This window comes from Strigops habroptila, chromosome 1 (assembly GCF_004027225.2).
Source record: "Strigops habroptila isolate Jane chromosome 1, bStrHab1.2.pri, whole genome shotgun sequence".
Taxonomy (NCBI): domain Eukaryota; kingdom Metazoa; phylum Chordata; class Aves; order Psittaciformes; family Psittacidae; genus Strigops; species Strigops habroptila.
Genome location: NC_044277.2, coordinates 114,047,105 through 114,074,345, shown reverse-complemented (window position 1 = coordinate 114,074,345; position 27,241 = coordinate 114,047,105). Strand labels below are relative to the sequence as shown.

At 36.9% G+C, this 27,241-nt stretch overlaps 1 protein-coding gene across 3 annotated transcripts in view; it reads right to left on the bottom strand.

The window, feature by feature from the left end:
• Window positions 1-6,041: 6,041 nt before the first annotated feature.
• ARMC4 (armadillo repeat containing 4) overlaps window positions 6,042-27,241 on the bottom strand; it is a 79,983-nt gene continuing 58,783 nt past the window's right edge. For all 3 annotated transcript variants that reach the window (XM_030507460.1, XM_030507467.1, XM_030507477.1), the window contains 2 exons: window positions 26,651-26,872; window positions 6,042-6,705 (listed from right to left, as the gene is read on the bottom strand). In XM_030507460.1, coding sequence (XP_030363320.1) covers window positions 6,592-6,705; window positions 26,651-26,872 — 336 coding nt within the window. In that variant the 3' untranslated portion in view covers window positions 6,042-6,591. The remainder of the gene's footprint in view (window positions 6,706-26,650; window positions 26,873-27,241) is intronic.

Here is a 27,241-nt window from a genome sequence, read left to right as displayed (position 1 = left end):
AAGCAATGTGGGGGGACTGAAAAGAGTCCCGTTTTGGTTTTGTTGTTGTTTTGTTAATGCTCAGTTTGGAAATAATTAGGCCTCAGTTTCTCCAGAGCAACCCTCTTTGGTTTGTACCTCTTCACACCACATCAGATCCAGTGCTTGGCAGTCACCTATATTCCTCAGTTGCTGCACTAAAAACCATTCTCCTAGTCATTACATTCTGGGAACCATACCAAGGCTGCTCCACAGATGTCCGCTTTTCCCAATATTTTTCCTTTTACATGACACCCCACCACAGACAGTTGTGGAATAGGTTGGAAGGAGGCATCAGTCTGACCATAACTTCTGCTTCTGAACAGGTTTTGCCCCTCATCTGCAAGTGCACATGGAATATTTCTCTCCAAGAGTTCATCTAGTTCCACTTTGAGTATTTTCCTGCCTAACCTCATGCAGGGCTAAGGACCAGGTAGTCTGCTTTCCAAATGCTGTAATCAAAAGTCAGCCATAAGTGAGTTCAATGAAGGTTTGCAGAGCAAGACTGGCAGCCCCAGGGTCAGGAATTTTCCATATACTGGTCAAACACAGCACAAAAAGTGGCAAACTTAGGGTCTCTGCACTATCGCACCCATTGTGACTGAGTGCAGTTATCAAGGACAGTGTGACTTTGGATATCATACTAAAACAACACTGATCTCTTTTCTCAGAACATCGGGAGCTGGTTTTCCTTTGGGTTGATTGCCCCCTGGAAGGTGGCCACTGGTTTACATGGAATTTTGCTCCAGTGGGTCTCAGCTTGGCCCAAATCAATGCCAGTCCCATAACCAAGGTTTTATAAACTGCTGACCATCTACCACCAGCCTCCTTCTCCTCTTTTTTTTCACTTTTTGAGTGTCTGTTTGTCCCAATATGTGTTCCCCCACCCTTCCGTCATTGGAAGGTTTAATGCTGAGTGAAAAACCACGAACAGCCTTTGAACGTGTTCTGCCAAGTCTCTTTACAGTACAATACTGGCAGGAGTAAAACACTGGGGCCAGGCAAATATGCAAGCTTCATCACATTAAAGGAAGCAGAGCAGCACGGTTATTGCATCATTCTATGGCTTCCCAGACGTTGGTGTTATGTTTTCATTAGAGCAACAGACCTGCACTTGGTGCTTTCTGCTGAAGAGCCAAGGAGGCCTCAAAAGGCTGTCAACTGGAGAAGAGAATGCGGCAACTGGAAAGACGAGTGGTTTACTGCTCTAATTTTATAGTGCAGCCTTTACCAGTCTGTGGTGGAGGGAACCAGCAACATGATCTGGGTTCACATTTTTTTTAAAGAAAGACACATAGCCAAAACCTTCAAACTATTTGCTTGTTCAAGACAAGTTATTTGGAAATTTAACTACTACTGAATCAACCGACATTTTTCAACACTAAATCATTTCAATTCCATATCATATGTTTTTAATTTTATCAGCATCTGTAACTTTTTAATTACAATTTTTATTAAAGCCTTTTTTCTTTTATTTCAGAAGCAGTACACAAATCCCTAGCTGTTTAATCTGGGTATTAGGAGGTGCAGTTCAAGGCCCGGCCATTGGAGCAAAATTCTACTGCCAGATGCACCCATTAGACCACAGGTGCTCTTTGTTGCCCTCCTGCATTCACCAAGCCCCTTGGAGAAGTGTGATGTGTCACAGCATGGCTGGGCAAAACCTTACCGCCAAGACTGTAATGAACACTTTTGCCCCCCAAAAGTTTCTAGGCAGATTCTCACCTAATGAAGAAAGGAGAAGCTTTGAAGGCACTCAGGATCTTGGTGTGATGGTGAGTTGGCTAAAAACTGCTGGTTTATGACCTACTGTTTCATGGTTCAGCATTAGTATAATGTCATTCTTCTGGTCTTTCTCCAATACGCCCTCAAAATGACAATAAGCAAAGGTTTTTACTGGCCAACTAGTATGTTGTCACTATGTCAGGATTCCCAAATAATGGAAGAAAACACATGAAATCAGTGAAGATGGTTTTGTGCACCTGGAGAACTGCAAAAAGTAATAGATTAGACCATAATATATTATATAGCAAAGTCAAAGCTTCCTTACATGAGTTTATGAGCCTTTCAGAAAAAAAACCTCAAACATTTGTGTTCAAAATAGAATTGATTACAATCATAAAAGCAAGATCAAGCAGCTGAGGGCACCATTCTCCATGTAGACTAGAATAAAACACATAACTTGCCAGTGACAGCAACTGGAAAAGAGAGAGGAACTTGCCAACTGAAAGGTGTCTGGCAGATAACACAGAAACAAGTCGAGAAGATAAACACAGGCCATCTTGATGCTGTCCTTCTCAACAACTTGTATTACTGAACTGATAACTAGGCAAGAGGGTGAAAAGAACACATTACAATGTAAAATTGCATTCAAGGAAAATATTCATTAAATTGGGTGACTTCTGGTTGGCTTCAATAGCCGAACCAGCAAGATACTGAGCACCGAGGAACACCTCTGTTTAAACAAGGGAGGGAATAATAACTGGTAAAATTCATCCTTTCAGAAATGGAATGAATTTTACCAATTCACACTGTGATGGCCATGGCTACAGAAACATGGGTGCTGGTCTGTGTCAGGTCATCAAACAGCAGAAGGCTATCTAAACTGAGAAGTGGACAAGATGCAGCATTGCTTCCTTCTGTTGTTCTGGATCCTGAGCAGTGTGTGGCCATGCTTAAGTGCCCAAAGAAGAAATAGACCACAATTTACAGTTGGGGAGCAGTCAGCTTCTGACTCTAGAAATAAACTATGCAAACAGCCTGCATGGAAACTTGAATACCACTGCTGAAGAAACACATTGCAGGTTTCCATTCTGCTGTCACATGTAAATAATGATTATTTGGTGGAAATGTGAAAGGAACAACCATTTAATTTATTATGAGATGAAATTCTTAAACTAACATATTATCTAGTTCAGCCTCCTGGGATGATTTACATCTGACCCCCAGTGTCAGCAGCTCATTCGACTCATTTTAGGGGGCGTGGAATGAAAGAGGTACTGCGCTTTCACACAAAGCGATCAGTTAGCCTAAAGCAAATTATTAAGTCAAATCTCAAGGCAGCCCTGTGAATCTCAACCTCATTTACTCACCAAAGTTTCAATGATGGAGCAGAGTAACAAAGCCCCTAATATATCACAGCTCCATTGCACCCAGGCTGTGAAGTTTATATTTTCCCAACAACTTGGAGACAATATCATGTGTCAGAGCACATGCGCATGTCATTAGCATGAACATTAAAGAGGAAAATGAACATAAATCCCAGATTCAAATGTGTAGTTTGAACATAATGGGACAATTTAATTTATTGATAATGGTTATCTGTCACCAAGCAATAAATCATAAAGTCATGGTATGGTGAAAGAAAAGCTATCTTGCTACTGACAGATGCATAGACTGAAGATGTAGTGGGCCTCTAAGGTTCCAGAAATAATTGCATCAAGGTGAAAGATTTCTTCTCTTGCTCTTTTTTTCTCATCAACTATAGTATTTTCATACTCAAAACAACACTTTCTTGTGACAACTTTTCTTACTTGGCCTCTACGCTTTTCTGACATTTTTAATGAAAATGAGGAATAAAGCTGAAAATGAGAAGCCGGTGAGGAGCAGGCCTGGCTTTATGGCCAACAGCTGGAGCACAGTGCTCTGTGCAGAGCTGGAAACTGGCTCCTGAAATTGTGAAAAGTGATGGATACTCCCTGCTGATGGTAACATCAATGTAAATAAACTGACACCCTCCTCCTTACCCCATATTACAAAACTCTGAAAAGACAGGAATCGCAGACTGAGCAGATGCCGGCAAATGAACAGGACAGAGGCTGACCCAACTTTTTAAGTCACTTCATTTTTGCAACTGAAATAGAACTCTATATTGAGTTTGTACATCAAATTGCTCTGCACTGAATATAATATTGAGCTCCCATGATCGGTATAGCCATATTTCCTAAGAGGCTACAGGTTTATGTGGACAAGTAGCAGCTGGTGGAAAGAGAAAGGAGTGATGGCATTTCCCTTCCAGGCACAGGAGCTGGGGAGCAGGAGCTGGCTGGTGCCTGGTTATACATGGTGGGAATGCCAGGTCCAGGCGGCTGCGGCTGCTTGAGTTGGTGCCAGGGCTTGAATAGGCTGACACTGCCAGGAGGGGTGTGTGAGCAGCAAGTGGGACCCAGCTTTGTGAGGATCCCTTTTCAGAAGGCTGCAGTGCTGTGAAAACTCAACACAACTCTGTGGAGGAAAGTGGAAGTTTTTCAAATGTACACTCTGTACTGCAGCCGCTCGGAGAGGCCCAGGGATCACATTCATTTATTTCATTTTCCAACAACTAAATCTCTTTATATTAATTGCAAGCATCCACCCAATTTTGGCCAAAAAAAGATGTATTTTTAAAATACTGATCCTTTGCCTGTGTGTGCATCTGTATCAATTTCAACATTTCTTCTCCTTGTACAGAATTTTTAAAACTGCCAAGCACAGTAAAGGAAAATAGCACAAATAAGTCATCTTAAGTTCTGGGATTAACTGTCTGAGGTTTTAAAAGTTAAAGGCTTCAGATGAACTACTCCAAGGTATAAGGGCTACCAGGCATGAGTAACCAGTGGCAAGCTGAGGCCATTTCATTGTCAGGAACGTGACATTTATTGCCACTGACACCTGTATCATAAAATTAAGTTTACTTCAGAACTTATTCCAGTTAAAATCCAAACTAAACAGTCCAAGAGTGCCTTGAGAGGTCATGTTAAGGACAACAATTATTGTCAGGGAGTTTTTTTTCCCCTCAACCAGTTTGAAAAATAAGCCACATTTTACATATTATTCATGTGATAAACTGTATCTACAGCTTCTCCAACAGAAAAGACAAAAATAAAATCAAGCCTCTCCTCTTCCAAATGAATTTGGGCAATTAGCATTTATTTTAGAAGTATTTTTGGGTTACAGCGATGAAGCATATGATACTACTACAGCTGTGACATCAGTATAATAATATGGATATATTTATTTCAAAATAAACATACCAGGCCTGTAGGGCAGACTTGAAGAGTACCTAAAATAGCATTTGCTTGGTCACTGGCTGGTGGTGGAACTTGCGGACAACTCCACAATTATGTTGCTGTTTTCACTGGATTAAAAAATACTAGTTGGATTAATATTTCGATCTCCACAGTCAGCACCCTGTCCATAGTTGTTTCCTTTAATATACTCTCTGTTCCTTCCCTAAGGCCTGTTGCAATCCTTCTTTTTCAGAAACTGCCCTAAGTCTTCTTAAAGGAAATTTTTAAATCACTGAATCACAGAATGCGTTCGGATTGGAAAGGACCTTAAAGACCATTTACTTTCAAAACCGTTCTGCCATAGGCAGGGACACCTGCCACTAAATGAGCCTTCATGTCTGCTTCAGAGAAAACACAAAAAGTTGGATTTGCATTATGTCTTCCTTAGAAGGCTTCTGTAAGCAGCATAATTTAGTTGCCTTGAGTAGCCATTTCTAGTTAGACGAAAAATAATGGAAATTACAAACTGCTTCCAAAACAAGGAAAATTGTAACTATTAAGGGAAGTAAAAAAACCATTCTGCACATGAGTACTGACAACACAAGTTATTTAAACATTTTATTTTGGGGGGGGAGGGTCAGCTTTGTCAGCAGTCTGTGTTTGTAATTCAGGACATTACTGCTCTCAGGTAAAATGCCTTAGTATTATTTGTTTGAGTATGCGTCCATGCAGTGGGTCTGTAATCTATAATATCAATAGTTGTTCATGTGCTTTTTTGAAAGCAACTCTAATTCTGAACATAATTTTATGCAGAAAAATAAAGTACATCAATACAATGTTGTCCTCAGTTTAAAAATGAAAAGAAACACAATAAGATATACGTTGTAAATGTAAATGTAATACCCTACATTTTATTTACAGCTGGTAGATTTTAATTTGAGTTAAATGCATGTTAATTAAAACACATTTCACCAGCTACTTATGAAATTAAGCACCATTTTGTCTGATGTTGGTAGAGGCAGGAAATTTGGAGTGATGTCTGCTGCTACAGCTGTTGCAGTCCCTTATATAATACCAGAATGTGAGATTGATGTATCTGCATTTTGTCCTCTCCTGTGAATTGCAAGTGATCAAACAGGCAAAAACATAATGACAGGATGATTGGACAAGTTTAGCACGAAGGGAATTGTTGAAGACATTCATAAATCACTGCACAACCACACACACAGTGAAGAAAATTTATTGTAATGTCACAGATAAGCAAAACCATTTATATCTACAATGAATTTCAAATACAAGAGTATTAATTGTAGAAAGTCTTTGCCATATTCTTAACCAATAGTCTTTTGAAAGATATAATACTATCAACCACACAAAACTAGGTGTGTTTTATAAAAGCTAAGGTGACAAACAAGCAATGTTGAAAACAAACATAATTTTCCCACAAATTCTATTCTTGTTATTAAATATCCTCACAATAAATGATCTTTGCCGTGAAATTACAGATGCTAGAAGGAGTAATCATCTATTTAAATGGTAGCCATATTCCAAAAATGGAGTGGGTTGGTAAAAAGCTGCTAGAGCATCATCCATACTTTGCTTTTTCTGTTGCTAGAGCCAATCTGCGAATGTTTGCTATGCAACCAGCTGCTGCCTCCTGCAGAGTTTCATCTGTAGAGCCTACCATAGGCAGTAGGAGCTAGCAAAAATACAAGAGAGACACAGCATAAGAAAAATGAATAGGTGTGCTATTATCTAAATAATATGCAAATCGTATCTAGAACAATGGGCATGAATTTACCCCCCACATGTAATAGAATACTAAAAATTCATATTACATCACTATTATAAATGTATGTATATTTATATATGTACACTTTTGTATACATTATATGTATCAATATACACATAGTGCACAATGCTTTATATTTTATCCTATCTGTACCTGTCAATTGATATTTTCATGTCTGCTTTTCTGTTTATTGCATCATGCCTGTCTATTGGTTGTGACTTGGATTTTTTCTTTTAAGTAGAAATTGCATATGCTTTATTTGAAATCATGGTGTTTCTCCCCAAGGTATACGAGTATATTTGTACATGCCAAGAGTTTTAATAAACAAAGCCATGCTTTTTTATTTTTTTGGCCTTGATCATGAAACTGGATCCACGCCGAATGGACCCTCGTGTCCCACTGACTGCAGTAGGTTTCTTTATGTCACAGCAAACCACTCATATTAAAGTGCTTGAGGGATACAGATCTGGGTATATCAGCCTACACGTTTTGCACGTTAAAGTAAAAAGCCAAAAGCTCAAGAAAGGCGCCAAACTTTCGGAGCTGATTCAGCTTTTTCAGCCATGTGGTCTAGTCCTTTATTCTGGAAGTAGTTCAATTTTTTTTCAGTGGAAATTGCCTTGGAGTAAGGTACTGCTCAACACAAGTATGACATAAGACAAGCCCTGATGATAAAACATTTTTACATATCAGAAAACCATTAATAATGTTTTTGGATTTGTGTTGCAAGTCAGTGATGCAACCGCAAATGCAATATATGTTGGAAAATAGAAGACTCTTGCTTAGCTTAAATCAGCTCCATGCAACCCTCAGATCTCTGAAACCTGCCAAGCTTAATGTGTGTTCAGGTATTTTGAAGCTCAGACAGCTCTAATTAAAACCTATATTTTTCAGTCTGCAATACTTCAGATTCTGTGTTCACCCAAACAATGTTGAGTCAAACCACAGAGAAATCTGTTATCACTCAACTTTGGTGCATATTTTTCGTACAGCTAAAATATTACACAAAATTATGAACTGCTAAATATAAAAGCATAAATTGAATGCAGACATCAAATTCGTATGCTACCTTTTTCTAAACCTTCCAGCAATCGTTGAGGCATGGGCCACAGCTGCGCACATATGGCATTTGCTTTAGAGAGATCAAAGCATTTTATACTTGAGGAAGCATTTGTGTTAAGCCAAATGTACAAAAACAAGCCATCTTGCCAGTCACCTTTCACCATTTGACCCCTACATGTAACTTTTAAGAATACTTGTGATAGGCCTGAAATATGTCAGAAGAGTATTATGTAAATTAAGTGTCAACTATAAATTTTTCTAGCAATTCTTCTTCCTATAATTTCCATTACTGTAATCAGGTATGTGGTTCTCAGCAACCTGATATAGTTGAAGATGTCCCTGCTCATTGCAGGAGGGTTGGACTAGATGACCTTTATAGGTACCTTTCAACCTGAACTATTCTATGATTCTATGATTCTATGATTCTATGACTGATTCTATGATTCTATGATTCTGCAATTCTATGTCTATGTACAAGTATCTAGATAAGAACTCTTAAAGTATGAACATTTCTAAAATGATATGCCAGAGTTAAAACTACATGAGAGGAAATTATACGAGAAAGCTTTATGTTCTTTATTTGTGTGCAAAATCTGGGGCATGGTCAGCAACCAGAGAAGTCAGTGGAAGCAAGACTTCAACTGACTTCAACTGGAAGCAAGACCAAGGAACATGTCTCTGTGTAGTGATAAAGCTGCTCTACAAAGCACAAAGGCTAGATGCAAGTCTTATTAGATGTTTAACTTTTTTTTTTTTTTTGCTTAAGAAATATTGCTGGATGATGATCCTTTCTTCCTGTTATTTCCCACCAGCTGATTTCTCATCAGCTTAGACTATAAAGTGGTTCTTTGGGTGGCTCACAACTTCCTTGTATAACTTACAGAATAAAACTGGTATAGATCCTTCACATCCCTGCCTCAAAACCTAAAGGATGTATGCACATACTGTTCATACAGTGCGTTTTGGTAAAGCCATAAGTTTCAAAATTGGGGGCAAGGAACTATATGCCTTATGTGATTATTCACTGCATCTTCACAGACCTAATGCAAGGCTTTTTCAGTGTACTGAGTGTGGGAAGTCAAACTTCCATAATAATTTCAGCAATAAGACTTTGTTTCAATGCATAAGAGTGGAAGTTCATCCAAAATAACGGTTTTGAAGATTACATTATCTATGAGAAATACAGCAAAACCCAAGGACAGACCTTTGCCTTAATAATGACTACATGTTAGGTAGGGCTCAATTTAAAGTTATTCATTTCTTCTTTCAGCCACCACTTCTTTCTAGGCTCAGAAGACCTAGGAAAATAGGTTATTTTTTTGTCACTTTTCATACAGAGCTCAACATTAAGGCAATGACAATGGATGTAGGGAGGACTGTGCTTTTTGTTGCAGGTGTATTTTGGAAAATCGGGGTTAAATATCAAAGAAGAGCATACATGACGCTGGCTCAAAATAACCAAATAGATGCCTGAAGAATTAGTGGTACTAATGCAACCAATGCAAACAGCAATTTTTAGAAAGGTATCAAATACTGATTGTTCTCCTTCTGAGTTCAGGAGATCAAGGATCAGTTGCTCTCTAATTTGTTTTCTTTCTAAATCACTTGCCACAGGTAACATCTGTAAGAACTGCCACGTCATTCAAAATCCTTTACTACACTGTGTCTCAGGATTTGCACAATATGCACAATATGACTTCAAAGAAATATTCTTGGAAACACAGTCCAGTACAGTAGCTGCCTCTAAGGACTGAGGATATACAGCAACATTTGTCAGTTAACCTACTCCTTTTGTGCTAACAAAAAGACAGCTGAAGAGAAGATTATCGAGAACGCAAAATATTTCAATATAAGTAGGTAATTCCATATTTAGGAATTTAACTTTGAAGATTTTTATATAAATCCTGCCTTAACTGAAATAAAATTTTATTCTTTTTGTATATACCAAGAAAGATATAATTCTTTCACTTCCTGACTGCCACTCCTTGACCCTTTCATGGGTTCAGTTCAATTTACTGGCAATTTGGGTCCATGCAATTGAGGTATGGAAATGTATTCACAGGTAGTATACACAGTCTATACCCATATATTAAAAATATTTGACAAGTCCGAGAAATCTTTTTTTTTTTATTCCAATGCACCAGTACAATATAACATGTCCTTTTTCTTGATGCAATGCCCTTAAACTTCATGTATCCCTTCCTTTTACTGTTCAGGTATTGTTTTCTGACACATGTAAATGTTAACAGATGTGAGAAGCAGTAAAAAGCACGTGGTACAAATGCTTCTTTCTGGCACATACGACTCATTTTCCATAGACAGAGAAAGTATTTGCAGCACTATGTAGCCTTCATTTTCTGTTGGCAGGTATATATTCTAAGGCAAGAGTCCAAAATTTTTTGCACAGTTAGCACGTCATACCAGCAAATAAGCACAAATACAAGCTGTTTGGAGAATGTACAGAGCATATGTAGCATTTCTGGGTTCCAAAAGCAAGAGCAATGCACAGCCAAATCATTTAAATATTCAGAACAATTAAGATTTTGCTATTACTATGCAGATTTAAAATAGCACAGAACTGTGATACTATATTAGGATTGCGCAATCATAGAATAATTCAGAAGGGAAGGGGTCTCAGGAGGTTTGTAGTCCAATATCATGCTCAAAGCAGAATCAGCTATGAGGTTAGACCAGGCTGCTCGGAGTTTTATTCAGCCTCACCTTGAAAACCACCAAGGACGGAGATGGCACAACCTCTTTGGGCAACCTATCGCAGTGTTTGACTGCCCTCATAGAGAAAAAGGTTTTCCCTGCACACAGTTACTACTATTTCAGTTTATGCCTGTTGTCTCTCATCCTCTTCCCGTGCATCACTGTGAAAAGCTTAGCTCCATCTTTTTAATGACTGACCTCCTTGCCCTTCAGCCTCCTTGACCTTTCAGAGCCCTTCAGCAACTCCCCTTGTCACCAGCTTTCAGGTAGAATACAATCATTAACTACTACTCTCTCACTTTTGAAAACCTTGATAAAGCCAAGGTAGATGACATCCCACTGCTCTCCTCTCAATCTACAAACTTAGAACACATGGAGGGCAACCAGTTCACTGTTCCAAATCATCTCCTTCTTGTGCCCAGAAATGTGTTCCAAGGGGATCCCCTCCCTCATTTCCCCAGATGCTGACCAGTCTGTAGTGCCCCAGACTGGGAGGAGGAATCGCTGCTCTGAAGAGACTATTTGCAAACTCTTATTGTTGGGTTTTACACTCTCTGGCATGTCAAAGGTGTAACAAAATCAGAAAGTCTTTTGTTCCTCAGGACAGCAGTAAGAGGTAAGGAGATGATAAGCCATAATATTTGCTTGCATAGTCATGTATCATGGGTGATGCCATCTCCCACTGTCTGGAAGTACAGCTTCTTTCCACATAGTATCCTTACCATCACAAAATAACCAATTGAAAATGTTATTTCAAACAAGATAACACAAACAGCAACATAAGAACTTGTAAAAGTGTCATTTCAGAATGGTGTGGATCCCTAGATGAGTAAGAAGAGTAGTAAAAATGGGCTAGTAATTCTCTTTTCTACCAAAATGTCTTTCTAGATTTTTTCACTTCTAAGAAAGAAGTAGCACAAGAGGATTTGAAAGCAGAAAAAGTGTAGACAACCAACAAATCCTGAATCTGACAAAATCTCAAGTGATAGAGATGCTCCATGTACTGGTTACAATAATTTTTAAGTACCCACTTTCCTTCAGTCAGAGTCATTGCAGCTTCCAGACTCAGAGGTGGGAAGCAGGAAACATAGGAAGTGATGTTTTCAGAAAGAATATACTTTTGCATGTATTAATCTTTAAATAAAGGGTTAGTCATGTGATGTGTCTACAACAAGTTTTCCAAAACAGTGGAAAGTGTTGAACAATCCTGCTGGAAAGGGATTCCCTTGCTCATACAAAACAGATAAAACATCAGCCTATCAAATACTCCAGTCCTGTGAACATGAAAACAAATAATGAATAAAGAATAACTATATTATTTAATGCTTTTTTTTTTTTTTCTGGCTTCTTTAGGTCTTCCGTCCTGTAAAACAGATTTTATTTGACTTTTTCTAATCAGAAGGAAATACGGACAAACTCCTTTGACAAGATTCATATCTATACTGGGAAGCTAGTCAGAGTTCACATAGAGCTTAAAATTCCTGGAACTAAAGGCATTTACTTCAATACAACATCTTGTAGATTGACATAGCATTTCCAGTTGGTGGTAGGACTTGCCATTTGTTTTTAAATTTAGCTTTAGTATCTGACTTCTTTTACATGCAACATTTCCTAAAGGATGCTAACTTTCTAACACTGTGATTTTCTAATTGCGTAACACTTCTTTTCCAAAAAAGACATTTTTCACATGCTTTTTATAAATCTAACCTAAAAGAAAAAAATACTTTAAATAAAAGCATATGGTAGAAGCTTATCCAAGAAAGTATCAGTCTAGATCCAGCCAGCATTTTCTAACTTTCAACACCATATTGCATACTGGAAAATATTAAAGCACCTAGTTTGAGTGTTATGTTACACATATTCCTATTCTCATAAAATTAAATTATAAATAATAAAACACACTCCACAATAAAAGCATAATGAAGGTTAAGCTAAGTCACTGTTCCTCAAGTAAAATTCAGGCCAATTTCCCAATTTCCTCTTTCACTTTTGAATGAAAGGATAAGACAACATGTACTTGCACAGCCTTCTAAGAAGATGCTCATCTAAGTTCTGGGTGTTTTCTGTTAATTTTCTCAGGTGGCACAAAGAGAACACAGTTTAGATATAAAGTCCTGTATGTCAGGGAACACTCTGACCTATCAGACATACAAAATCCAGTACAAAGAAAATCCAGTAAAGCCAAAAGATGGTCAGGGCCCCTCACCGTAAATGTGAGCTGCCACTCACTCACTGTGCTGATTCCCTCTTGTATAAGGTCTCTCCTCTCTGGGACTGAAGTCAGAGAAACCCCTGGTGTAGCCTAGTTCACTCACTCTGCATGTAAAGAGGTAGCTGAATCTCTCTCTCTGGGGTGGGGAAAATTCTAGGAAGATTGAACCTGGCTTCTTTTCCTTTCCTCTCTTATTTCTGTCTTTATTCTTCTCTCTCCCATTAAATACATCTCCATTCTGGCAGCCATGGAAAAAGGATAACAACCTTTGGAGTCACTCAAGTGCAGCTTGGGGCATGGGGAGATACAAAGGATGCAGCTTAGGCTAAGGCACATGTGGTTATGGTGGTGATGAGCAGGCTGCCCAGGAGCTGTCTCTGATCCTTCCCTTCCTCCTTCAGAAAACTAGTGGAAGAGCATAGGGGCAGGCAAACCTGTGCTATTCCTGCAAACAGGTGCAGGACACATTAGGATGAGAAGAAACTTGTCTGCAGTTTGTGATGCGCTTCTGGATGTTAAACCATCTCACCTATCTCAGGACAGGTGACTTGCTCTCAGCAAGTTGTTACTTTTTCCTATGTGATGAAACAGCTGTTGGTAAGCTGAATCCCACAAAATGCTGGGAAACAAGACAGAAAGAAAAGTAGGGCTTGATAGATTCAGTGAAATATTGTGAACATATGATTAGTGGTACCTTACCATGAGATGTTTACTATTTCTTTAGAATACGCAGCTTTGGTGAACTTAAACTGATTTCATGCCATGATAGATTTGAAGTTCAAAATATGCCCCTTCTATGCAAAGACATAATAAATGGGCAAAGAACTCCGAATATCAATGGCAAGGAGAAAGTTAACAGAATTCTAAATGGTTGGTTAAATATTAAATAGTATAAAAAAATGTAAACTTGAAGGCCACTTTAAAATACACTAAGTTTAAAGGTTATCCCATCTCAAGGCATTACTTATAGGAATTTAGGTGATATTTACAACATTTTCAGATGTAAATCTAACTAAATATAAAATACCATACAAAGATAATGTAGCTAAATAAAACTCATAATCAAAAGTATTTCTAATCTTTAAAAGGTACAGTTACATGTAACCAATTCGAGTCCTTAAAGTTCAAATCTACATTCAGCTGCAAGATGTTTGGTGTGATATTAAGAAAGAATTCAACTATCATGAACATTCCAATGTACAAAAAGTCTTATGGGATATGAAATTCATCCCACAAAGAGCAATAGGCAGATCTGATAATCCAGAAGTGATGAAGCCCAGGGTATTACAGCATATTTTTATTCTAACCACTTTCTCTATTTTATTTTTATTTCATTGTAGTTTTCAAAAGAAGATTAACATGTAAAAGGTTTTTGGTGGGACAGAAAGAATAAAGAACTTTTTTTTTTGTAATGTCAATGGAATGACATTTTTAAAAAGATTTTTCCAATTCACTATAAATTAATTTTATTCGGATTAAAACAGGAGCCTGCTTATTTACTGCATGTAGTGGACATTCAAAATAGTAAATGTGTCATGGATGTTCCTTTCCTTTCACAATTAGTTTTGACATGTTGGGGACTATCCTTTCCTTATATTGCTGCTAGCCTGTTCAATCTTTCCTCTTTGTATTTCTGTCTCCTTTTTCACACTTTGCTTTCTATTTCATGTTACAGAGGCATGCTTTTACCTTGCCTTTCCTTTTTTTACTGAGAGGTAGTGTAGGAAATTGAGAAAGAATTGCTAATTCTGTTTTGGTTTTCTGAATTTGTTAACATTACTATCAATATGAATACTATCATTTTGTCTGTCTATCTCTTGCAGTCATATGAAGATTATACAAAAGTTAAGAAGGGGCAGTTGCAAACAAACTATCACCAGCAAGTCAGAGGAAAAAGAGGAGGTTTAAGCTGTCTGTTAACCCTCACATACTGAAGGGTTCTGCTTGATGTCTCAGCCCTACCATGAAAACAGTATGGTTTTTTTCTGCTTTGTCTGATATTCCTGAAATGCACTATAACTTGTCTGTCTCTGAAGAGAACACTGAACTGCAGCAAAGAGACACCATGGTTCCCGGACTAGTGACAAATTTTGCTATGTTTATCTGAAGTTGCATCTTACCCTGAGAACAAGGTACAAAACCTGACTGTACTGGTATGTTAGAAGTATGTTAGATCTACTGGTATGCGTGAACTGACTTCAAACTCTCTTCTGTATTCAATTCCAAGTACTGATTTTGATCTTTAAAGTTAATATAGCTTTAGGTCCAATGGTCCAACTGTCTGTCTCTCTGCCTACATATGATCATTTATAATCAAAACCAGTGGGGTGCTTTTGCTACTAAACATTACATATCAAAGTCTACAGATAGAAGCAGGATGTTCTCACTGTAGATCTATACAATAGCATTTATTTCAAATAAGAAGTCAGAGTATTTTAAAGCTGGTTGTTGGTTTGGGGTTTTTTGTGGCATGCAAGAAGACCGATCTATAATCTCCTGGTTTTAGATTTGTGGGTGGCAACAGTGCATATATTTACATAAACTGAAAGATGAGTGAGTGGTATTGTTCAACTTATAGTCTGTTTTTAGACTGGTAAATGTACTAGAAAATGTTCAATTAGAACATAGTATAAATAAATGTATAGATGGTACGAACACAGCTCAGCTTTATTCATACAAATATGAAAATCTGAATGTGATGAAGCAAGAAATGAGCTGGGGCTGTTCATGGGCAAACATCTGTGTATAATCCACATATTAATTCATATTTGTTATTTGCTCAGATTTAAATGTATGACATCAGAGAATACATGATATCAGAAAAAAGGGAAAGCAACAACGGACATGGAATGGAAGTTACTTTTCAAGACTGTCAAACTATTTGTTGTTTTTTCCTAATAGAGAAAAACATAAGAAATAAATTATTTTATACTGATGAGTCAACTTCCTATAATCAACGCAAATATCTGAGTCACTTGAGCATTTCTCTATGAACAGAGCCTGATACAGTGGTCATAAAGTATATTTACTAGTAATGGAAATTTGCGTGCTTTCCTAAAGTCTGTGTTGTGGAAAAACATTACCATGCACACTTACTGTGACAGAGAAATGCTTTGGGTTTTGGTGATTAAAACATGAGGGGTGGCTTGAATTAGTACTCCATTCAGGTCATATTCATCCAAAGCATCCGTGGTTTGCATGGATTTCTCCATAGAGTAGTTAGATTTTTTTACATTTATTTATTTATTTTTTCTAATAAGCAAAACATCTCCACAAAACCGCTCAAGGACTTACTCTGGCCACAAGTACTGCTGGATTTCAGCAGCTTTGTGAGATCAGAGATTTCTAAAGACACTGTGTAGCCTGCAAGCAAATAATAATAATACCTGCCTGCCTGCCTTGTGTATGTCAGCCAGGAAATACTGGAGACCTTGATCTGCTTCCTTATTAACTAGTAGAAGTTAAATTCAAAAATTTCCTCTGATTAAAGTCTGTTCCTCGCCTTTTTTATTGAGTAATTGCTCAACTTTAATTCCAAGCTTCAAGTTTTGGGAATGTTTTTGGCTTATTCGTTTGCGGGTGCTTTTTTAGCTTTATGAAAACAAGATTATAGTTGTGCTTGGGCAAGTGGAGGTTGTAGCACATGCACAAAAGCTCTGAAGCTGGTTAAAGCATGTGGGGGAAGATGTGAAAATCAATTTCCTAAACCCATGCACCTCTATGCTTTAATATAGAAACAAAAATATCATGTGGGCCTTCTAGCTGAATGCTACCACTGCAAAAGGTAAAAAGAACCATGATTAATACTCTAAACATGGAATATTAAATAATAAACATGAATAACATGGAGGTTACTTTCTATCTCAGGTAGGATGAAATGGTTGGAAAGGTTAGTTAACTAGCTACTCAAAATATTACTTCACAACAATGGACATTCTTATAACACTGCCACCTAATTATGACAATATGTGGAAGCTGGTGTAAGATAAAGCACTACTCCTACATGGGGAACGTACACTCTTTTTCATCAGTTCCCGACTCAAAGAGGCTACTTTTTCAGGAAAACAGTGCATCACATGCTTGACTCATGATGCAATTAAGGAACTTAACATCCTTTCCTTTATGCAGAATATTGGCATTCGTCAGAGTGGTTTCTCAAAATACAGTTCCCTTATATGCATTTGTGATGCTGAAGAATTAAACAGAGTAGCAGTTTCTCCCCCAGCTGCCCAGGAAGTCAACACAAATCTAAAGATAAGCAACTCCTACATTCAACTGCAACTTTTATGAGAATTTCTGGACTGTGAGAAAAAGAGCAGAGAGATTGATCGGAAGCAAACCCAAGATCAAAGTCAGGGCTTCAGGGTGTCCCTAGCTGTGTGTTACATTAAAAATTTTTCCATCCAAATTGTTTGTGAGGACTTTAATGCCTCACCCAAATACATGGACATCTTTACAGTTCCAACAGATAGTTACTGGCAGTCTCCTTGCATCTGCTGCACATGTAGTGTGCTGTACTGCCCAGTGTAATAAATCCAATGCTTTCACGAAAGGTAAAACCTTTGCACTGAGTTATGATGTGCTTGCACAGGAGATTTGACCTCCATCGGTCAGCATCATGAATTGCAGTTTGCAATTGGCTCTCGTCCCTACGACCATGAAGAACTTTATCATCAGCAAAGTTTGCAACTTCACCATTCACCACCCCTCCTATTACCATTTATGGAATACTTCATGGCAAATTGGCTGCAAAACTTGATCCTAATTCCTACACTATGATTCCTCATTTTAAACCAGTTATTTATCCTTCCTAGGACTTCACCTTCTTATAGCATAGCAGTTTAAGAGTTTTTGGTGAAAAGTGCTCTTGAATGCTCCCTTAAAATCCAAGCATGATCAATTCCACACTTACAAATAGCAACAGGATTATTGCACATGAGCAGACTATACAACGGATGAAAAGACAAAATACTTTGAGAAGCAAAAGACTTATAAAATATTCTCTGCACAGTGAATGTCCAGAAAATCCAGTACAAAAGTATGACACACCTTCTTTAGATACACACTCCATTAGCCTATAATGCCTCTGGAGTCCAGCAAGTGCCTCTCTTTGGAATCCTGCAACGGAGCTAATCCAGTCTAATAGCTGTTGGATTTATGCAGATTTCACAGATATAATGTGCAGAGACAAAAAGAGCAAATTCAGGACAGAATACTCATCAGTCTCATGCTGCCTGGCAGCCTCATCAGGTCTTTAGACTTTATGCCAAAGTACAGAATGCTGACCAGGAACGTTAATACTAGAACCCATCCCATAATGTACACATTGCAAATGGACTTTTCCTTAGCATCTTTACCTTGAAAGTGACAGCAGTAAGATGTGCCATATTACTTAAAAGGCCATATTACTTAAAAGACACCGCAGAGTGCTCTTTGAAATGGCGAAATAAAAGAGATTACAATGACTAGGGCTTGAAGCCAATTTGAACTGGGTGATTAATTCTACAGGAAGAAGGAAAAAAAAGTTTTTATAGATGGCAACAATGAATGCATAATTCAGTACATTAAGGACTTCTGAGTGACAATTCAGCCTCTATTTACACATCTGTATACATATGCATATGTATGTGCATATATATATGAATATTGTTCTTGATATTTCTTATGTTCAGCTTCTTTGAATAGCTCCTTACATAGAAAGAAACTATTTTTGATCAGCTGCATGCCAAAAATAATTACCTGGCATTCTGCCCTTGTGCATTAAGCCAAATATCTCTCAATTAACAAAACTAATTTTAATATCTGACAATTTAGCTAAAACACTATTCCATAAAGATAACAATATTTTAACATTCTTCTTTCTTATTATTGCCAAATTAGAAAGAAACATTTCACATAGTCACAAGGATAAGACTGGTGCAGGGAGCTAAACAATTGCGTGTTTCTGTGGTTCGGAAATAGTGCCAAGTCGGAAGGAAAAGACATTCTCTGCATTTTCTAAAGCAAGATAAATACAGAAAAGAAATATAGATGAAAGATGGAACTGCTATCTATGGACTCTGCCAGATTCCTTGGCTTTTTGGCACACCTACTGAAGCTGGCAGACTTAGCCAGTAGCAATCTTTTCCATTAAAAGGAGCAGCATATATTTCTGTTAAACATACTTTGTTTGTGCATTTCTAAGCTTCAAAAATGTCTGTGTAAAATTTTTTTTTTTAATGATTCCTTCTGTACAGTTGGCTGCAATTGCACTTATTTGAAGCGGCTCATTTATCACTGAGAGAGCTGCAGGGCACAGCTACCGTTAAGCAGCTCCAACAAACCTACAGCTTAGTGGGACAAGCTTCTTTTTATAAGACTAAAAGATGTTTAAAATGTGCCAAGAGGAGCTTTATGCCAGCCTCTAGGTTTGTTATCCAAACGTTACTAAATTAGAGGTCTTCTGAAGCACAGAATTTGGGCAAAGATAAGCTGACCTCCCTTCGGCTGCTGGTTTTTCCCATCTGGGATCAGCCAGATTTTAACAGAACACTTGCTACGTATCATAAACCTTAGTAATGTAAAATTTTGAAAAACAATTTAAAGTCTGAGGCTTAATCTACACTGAAGCCAAACTTCATTACCTTTGGCAACTGTGCAAAAGCAAAATGTTTTACATGTAAGTATGCCTACTTTATGAATGGTGAAATGTTGCTTATTATGAAGGTAAAGGCTTACTGGTTTCTATTTCCTGGATCTGAAACTGTAAGGAAAATGTTCACACCTGCCAGTTGCTACCACAATAGAAATTGCAGTGGCGTAACATTGTCACTTTTCATGAGCCCTTCTGACATCAAACAAAATATGCCACTATTGGACTTAGTTCATGGAACATTTTATATCTGAAATTATAAAGTATGATGTGATCAGTACATTTGTGGGTGAAGGGATTGGGCATACTTTCTATAGACGACATGCAGAAATTTTGCCATCTAGTGCCCTCTTTCTTGACATCCAAGAACTGTAACAATTAATTTATAAAAAACAACAGGCATCAGCTTGGAGCATGTGCCAAACACTGTATCTCCAGCCTGAACTGTGCAGCCTGAATAGAGCCAACCATGGCAGCTAACAAGTGGGTTCTTCTAAACTTGAAATACAAATATAAAAATGTAAATATGCAAATACATACCATTGTACCTGATAATACTATTGTTTAGACATTATACAAAATATTTTGGATCAATTTATAAAGATCTTATCTTAACCCTTACTTAATAATGTAAAACTCTATATTCTGTATTCATTGTTCTCACCAAAGGCCTCCCACAAAAAACAACCAACCTCAGCCAAATACTCCTAAAGAGTAGGTACCAATACTTCTGTATTTTATTTTCTAAAATCCAGATATATATGGTTTGTGGCAAAAAGTTTTTTTAAAATGTGCTTAGTAGAAATAATTAGTAATTTTCATCCATATTTTGTAATTCACATCTATTTATTTCACAATTATGGTCTTATGAAAGTCTTTGTATCTAAAATGCTTAGCCAAAACTTTTTATTACTTTAGCAAACAATGACCAATATTCTGTAAGCTCTGCACAATAAAATACACAACATATATTTTTAATACAATCATTATAACAAAGTATAAAAGAACTCCCTAAATATTAAATCTACATTTCACAATAACTTTCATAAATCATGGTTAAACCAACTGGTTTTATATCTTAGATTAGGAGGAATGGAAGAGCCTACATGTGATTAACCTTTCCACCACCAAGAATAGAACTCAAAAAATCACGGACACCTATTATGAATTCATCATAGAATTCAGAAAACCACTATAGCCTTCATTGTCCCTTCCCCCCCAGAAAAAAACCCAAACAAAACACAGACTGAAAAAAACTCACGCATCTCTTGACACCATAGGCTGATGAGGAGACAGGAACAAATGTGATGGATTAATTAAAAAAAAAATATTAAAATGTATGAAAATACAAATCAAGTCCCATTCTTAGGAGCACGACTCTTTACATTGCCTGCCTTATTGTACCAAGTGCCGGAAATTAGGTTTTCAGCATCCCCAGTGAACTTCCTGTAAGCCACAACTGATATTCTAGAAGACATCTATTAATATTTTGTAACATTAAGAAAATGGAGCACTTCGATATTGTGCAAATAATTCAATAAAGCAGACCAAGGAGTAAGGCTAAAGATCAATTTTATGCACTGGTAGGTCGGATAGACACTTTCGATATTAAAAAATGTCAGAACATGAATGGAAAGTCTGATCTTCTGCATTTCAGATATGTACTGTAATCAGTAAGTTAATGGCTCCTCAAGCCCCAAAATAATTAGTACTGTATGTATAATGGAATAAAAACATGAGAAAATGGACTTGTTCTTAGCACACCACAGCAATACTGTCTTTAAATAACTTGTCTGGATACTAAAAGCAGCTCAGAACAATGCAGAGCTCAAGAGAGGCTAATTTACTCTGACTTTGTGTAGTCTTCAGCAGACATACACATGCAAAAAACTGCCAACAGCACCAGTTATGGTTCCCATATGGTACAAAAGTCTTAAAGTCTGGGTGACTGGTACTATCCAGTGGTCCTTGGTATTCAGAATAAACTTACAGTCAGCGTTTGGTGTTTATGTTTTACTTACTATAACTGAGTTGTAGCTATGAATTAACAGTAATTGTATCTTGGTTTGCTTGAAAAATGAAATATGATCAATAACACAAATATTTTATTTTTTTTCCTACCACTCCATTCATACCTGTTTATTCACCTCTGCCTTGTTGTGTGCTACATTTAATTGAAAGTTTTCTGGAATTTTCTTCCTCTATAAGCATACATCTGTCCCTAGCAAAGTGAACTACTTATCTGTGATCAATGGCTTTATGTATCATCACAGTACACAGAAATAAATGAATAAATAGAAAAAAATAATACTTCTACAATTAATTATTTAATTAGTTCAGAATCTGAGCACAAATTTTAAGTCAAAACATCAAGAAATCCTCATATGAGATACTGGAAAGATTTCATACATGTTTTACAATATTTATGTGCCATCTGAACAGGTACTTGCAAATGTATAATTTCATTGGCAAGCAGAAAAGGTGTTTTTTAGTTTCATTCTTTGCAATCAAAGACACTGATATTCTTTTCACAGGCCTTAATCCATCTGTGTCTACATAATTCAAAAGTATTTACCACTTTCTCAGCCAGTGAACAACTTCAGTTGTGAAGGAGTTGCCTGTGTGTAATGAGTCTTATCTCTGCTCAGCCTGGAATCCTCCATTGTGGAAAAGCAATATTTAGCTTTAAAGGCAGTGCAAAAAGAGTCAATGAGTTGGTTTCTTAAAATTTTCCTCTCTAAAACAATAAAATGCTTAAACACATTTTGTGGCTGCTTTCAAACTGTGAATTATTCTTACAAAAATGAGAGCTAACTCATCTGACATTTATAAAGTGCACTGACAACAATTAAAATCTGATTTAACCTCCGGACAGAAAAAAAAAAAATCAACTTATATCACAAGGTCTAAATTCACTGGTGATTTACATTAACAATATTACTTAATTTTTACTCCTGTATATGAAGGCCAACATTATAGCATGTGAACGTCTAACCTGGGGAACAGTTTCCAAAAAGACATGGAAGTAAAAGTAGAAAGTTGGCCTAATATAAACTTTGACGGCAATACTGTGGCCAAACAGAATAATGAAAATCTCTGATGTTCAAACAGAGCTCATATAGAAACAGGGAAGTTATTTTACCTTTTTAAGTATTCATACAGATATTACTGGAATACCAAATTCTGAAGTATGGTGAAATTCAGTCCAAAAGGGAAGTTCAAAAATAAAAAATCAGAACTGACATACAAATATAATTAAAGAATTAAAAAGATTTTCATCAGAGATTACACTTGCTTAGCTAATTGAAAAGATGACAATGTGACTAGTATTTGATCTTTACTCAATAAGAATGTGTATGAGAGCAGAAGCAATGTAGGGCTTTCCAGTTTACCAAGCAACAGTATGATACACGTAATCGCATAAGATAAAGCTAGACAAACCTTAGGCTACAAATAAGGTGCAAATGTTTTTATGGGGAAGGTATTTAACTACTGGAACAAGTTATGATGGCTCTATTGGATTTTCCATTGCTGGAATTTTTTAAGTAAAGAGTCAGTGTTTTTCTAAAAGATATACTCTTTTCCAAACAGAAATAAATTGAAGCAATGTCTCTGGTCTGTATGAGCAAGCTAGTCAGACTAGATCATTAAAACGACCCCTTATAGTATTATAATGTATGTACCTATGATTATTTAACACAAGAATAGTGTCCAGTGTACCTGACTAAAATCTTATTTAGGCTTTTTAAATATTGGCACATTACCTTTCTTCCAGTCCTGCAACTTCCCCTGTACCGCAAGCTTGTTGAAAATCAACATTCAGGAGGATATTAATTTAAATTCAGCTGTCTGAAAGCTAGCTGTTTAGTCTGAGCTAGTCACCCAGGTCCTTTCTACACCCAGTGGAGAAAACTAGGCACTTTCATAAGTCTGTTCCTTCCAGATATCTTGGGCATCTATCTTCATCTAGTACAAGTCTACAGGTCCTTTTTCTATTAACTACAGAAGGTGTCGTAGACTACTTTAAACTCCATATGTAAAAGTGGCCAAAGTTAGATGAAAGGAATACATCTTTAATACTCCAAAGATCTTTTTTGAAAGCCCTGGATTCAAAGTTAGTTAGATTCACTAATTTAAAACATCTGGCTCTATTAGATTACGTCCAAAGTGTGCTTCAGTTACTGCTGGGCAGATAGTGTTTCATCACCATCACAGCATATAGATGCATCTCATCTGTATTTTTCCAGGAAAAGAATAAACTGATTTTTCAAAAGCTCTTTCTCATTGCACTATTATTCAGAATTTTGTAATTCCTATCTAATAATGAACTGGACTATATATTCATTTAAACAAGTTCTCTACTGCCTTGGGATGGGATTCACCCCTGTAAACATAGATACCTACAACGTAGTTGTGCAGATCTGAACTTTGAACCTGCACTCCCATAATAGCCAAAGGAGACGAGAAAATACTCCCAGTAGAGACTGAGGTGCCTTACCTTTGCATAAATGTGAAAACTAGAAAAGATGAAACACAGTGAAGAATCTTCCTCTTCCTTGACTGTTGGTAAGAATTTGAGTGACTATTGCAGATTGGATGTCCACAATGTAAACATTTAAAGTTAAGATCAACAATGACTTTGATGAATTTTGTTCTTCCACAGCCTGATTTTGGGTGCTTATTTTCCCTTGTTCTTATTTTTTTCATTACTTAATATTCTTGGCAGAGGTCTCATTAGCTTCCTAATAAAAGATCTGCTTAAACTCTGTAGGTGATGAGGCCATTCGAACTTCCCAGGCCATCTCCACACAGAAATAATAATGATATTTCACAAAACCAAATCCTTCATATTATTTAGAAGTCAGAAATTAACTTCCACAACACCAGAAATTAACTTCCACAATAGATTACCTTTCATCTTTCTTCATTTGCAAAGCAAGAATGATCAGGGATAATCAGTTTCATGTTTTTCACTCGTATATACTTTGAATATTTTTAAATATCTGAAGTCTTTTAGCAGGCATATTATGAGCAATTTCATAAATTCCTATGCACACCACCATCCTCACTCACTCACTTCAAAAGCGTATTCCAATTTACAGCTTGCCAATATAACCAAGAAAAAGTGTGACACAGAGAATCACTGGTATTAGTGACTAGTATTAGCTTGACACAGTGACATGGTCTCTAGGAGAACTATTTAAATATTCCTTCAGGATCCTCAGATGACTTGAACTCTTCCTTTAAAACATGTTTAGACTATTTTTTTCACTACTAAAGTAGTTGCACTTCCTCATCTGTGTGTGCCTTGCAGAACAGCCTTTCTACAATTTGTCTCAAAAGAGCATCCCTATAAAAAATCCTGTACTCTTTAGTGGACAGTTGGAGATTTTTTTCATGAACAAGCTTGACTGTTCTAAGGCTTCAGCAGCAGTCAACTATAGGTAGAAATCTTTGTTCCTTTTCAACAGCTACATTTTAAGAGAGATTTTCTGTTTCTATGAAGAATGTGGTGATGGCTGAGTGCTTCCAGTTGTCTGTGACTTTTCCTCTTTTTCTTCCCTCTAATTGTGGCAGACTCCAAATGTGAAGAACGTTGCCTGGTACTCCTGCTTATCTTGGCTATAAAGTGCCAATCCCTCACTGGATTTATCTTCTCCCTTGGTCTGTGGACAGCTATCTCCAATTTTGAATTCAGATAAAGCCTGTTCCTTAGTCTGATGTCTAAAACTTTCTCCTGCTTTCTAGTGTCCCACATGTCATGACAGGGCCTCTGAAAATACAAATCTCTTTTCCAGCACAGCCATGAATTTTTACTTCAGAAAGAGGAAATGTTTTCTGGTGTTTGGTAGAAAGAAAGCATTGATCCATCTGCCACAGATCATAACCATTGTTTCATTCCCAGTCATAAGAACATTGAGTGTGGAACTGATCATAAATGAAAAACTTCTTTATAAAACTGTGTTTCTAAACTTCCTCCAAAATCACTGTTTATCTACTCAGAATTTCATATGGCAGTGGATATACACCAGTTATTTCCCAACCTTTTTGTCACATACCCTTGTTTGAGAAAACTGAATGCATTTTGGGTACAGTTACAACTAGGTGAAAAATTGAACACTTTTTCTCTCACAACTGTGTGCATATACCTGTTGTTTTGTGATTAGCAAATATTGTTTGCAGCAGTGGCAAAATATGAAATATGAGAATCTGGCTGAAATTACTTTGTATGTTTTTATTCCTGTTTTCCTGGACAGAAACATGTATATACACATTGCTCAGTGAATGGTCAGAAAGTATGATGCTTTGAGAAAGTCTCCAATGAACTGTTCCAGCACTTAGCAACTGTGTCATTCATACAGAGTAAATGTTTCCCTGAAGCATCAGGCTTTCTGTGCATGTTATCACTGTACAGAATTGAAACTGCCCACAATAAAGTGCACTATCATTACTGCAGGCATAAATTCAACATTAATAACACTGCATCATAAGTCAACTCTTATTTTCAACATGTTTACCTGAACACAAAGTAAAATGAAAAGTCTGTAAATGGTGAATCTTTCAGGAAACTTATGAAAATTAAGAACTCCTATCATCTCCACCTCTAAGGCCATAATCCTTATCTCTCCTCTGCCAAAGGAATAATTCTTCTGACTTTAACTAGGGAGATAAAACTTTGCTAAACAAACTTTTTTGAGAGAAGAATTCTTTCTAAAGTAAGGTCTTTGCAGAAGATGCTCATAATTAACCACTAAAATATGAATTTTTATAAGTAAATGCAGAATTCATTTAAACAACTGCTGGTAAACTAAGCCTTGGTATTATTCTATCTTAATTTGCCTTGAGATCCAGTTACTCTCTGTTCCTAAGTGACTTTCTGCCATACTAGGCAACTATCCATTAAGATAACCCAACTTCCTTTGCAAAAGTCACTTGGGAATGACAAAATGCTGATGCGACTGATGTCACTACTGACCAGGTCAGAGTTATGTACTATAGAGGTGAATGTCCACATCATATTTCTATTCCCAACAATCACCTAGCTATAGTATCTTTAGCACTAAAATATGGTTCCCTAATTCATTACTTGACCAAACATTTTTAGAATGAAGTTCAGAAAATGTGAGGTACACAGCCGTATTGAAGAACTATTTCAAATGAAAGATCTCTTCGCTTGACCATGCCAAACCCCTTTGATTATCTGAACTCCAAATAAAAAAAACCTTCCACCTCACCTTCACCACTCCATTTTCATGCATGGTGATACAGTTGTTGGGATCCTCTGAAAGTTGATATAAAGCCTGAGCTGTAGCTCTGTGAACTGATGGATCATTTGACCTCAAGTAACGTACTAAAGGAGCTACAGCATTGGACTCTCCAAAGGCAACTCTGTTTCTCCCCCACATGCAACAGTTGGAAATGGCCTCTGCTAAGTGGCGTCTTAATTTGTCATTGTTCTGAGGAAGGTAAAAAAAATTAATACATTAAAGACGACATAATACAACAAGAATTTCTTAGGAAAGCAGAACTGTATTTTCAAACATCTTTAAGGCACCCTATGCAATAGAATTAAAAACTAGTGAAAGGTGGAAGGCATGGAGCTAGTATCTCTCACTATTCTCTCTGAAGGAAGTGCTGTGAATTTTCATATTATTTCAAAGGTGCTTTTAGACTGACTGGAAATTAGGTAAGATCAGCACTAAAATTTAACACATAGACCCATCATTGAGATTCTTTGCATGGTTCAGATTTATGGTTCTCTTGATCCTTTGTGCTTTTTTCATACAGCAGTTGCATCTCTCAAAAGCAGTACTAAACAACAGGGG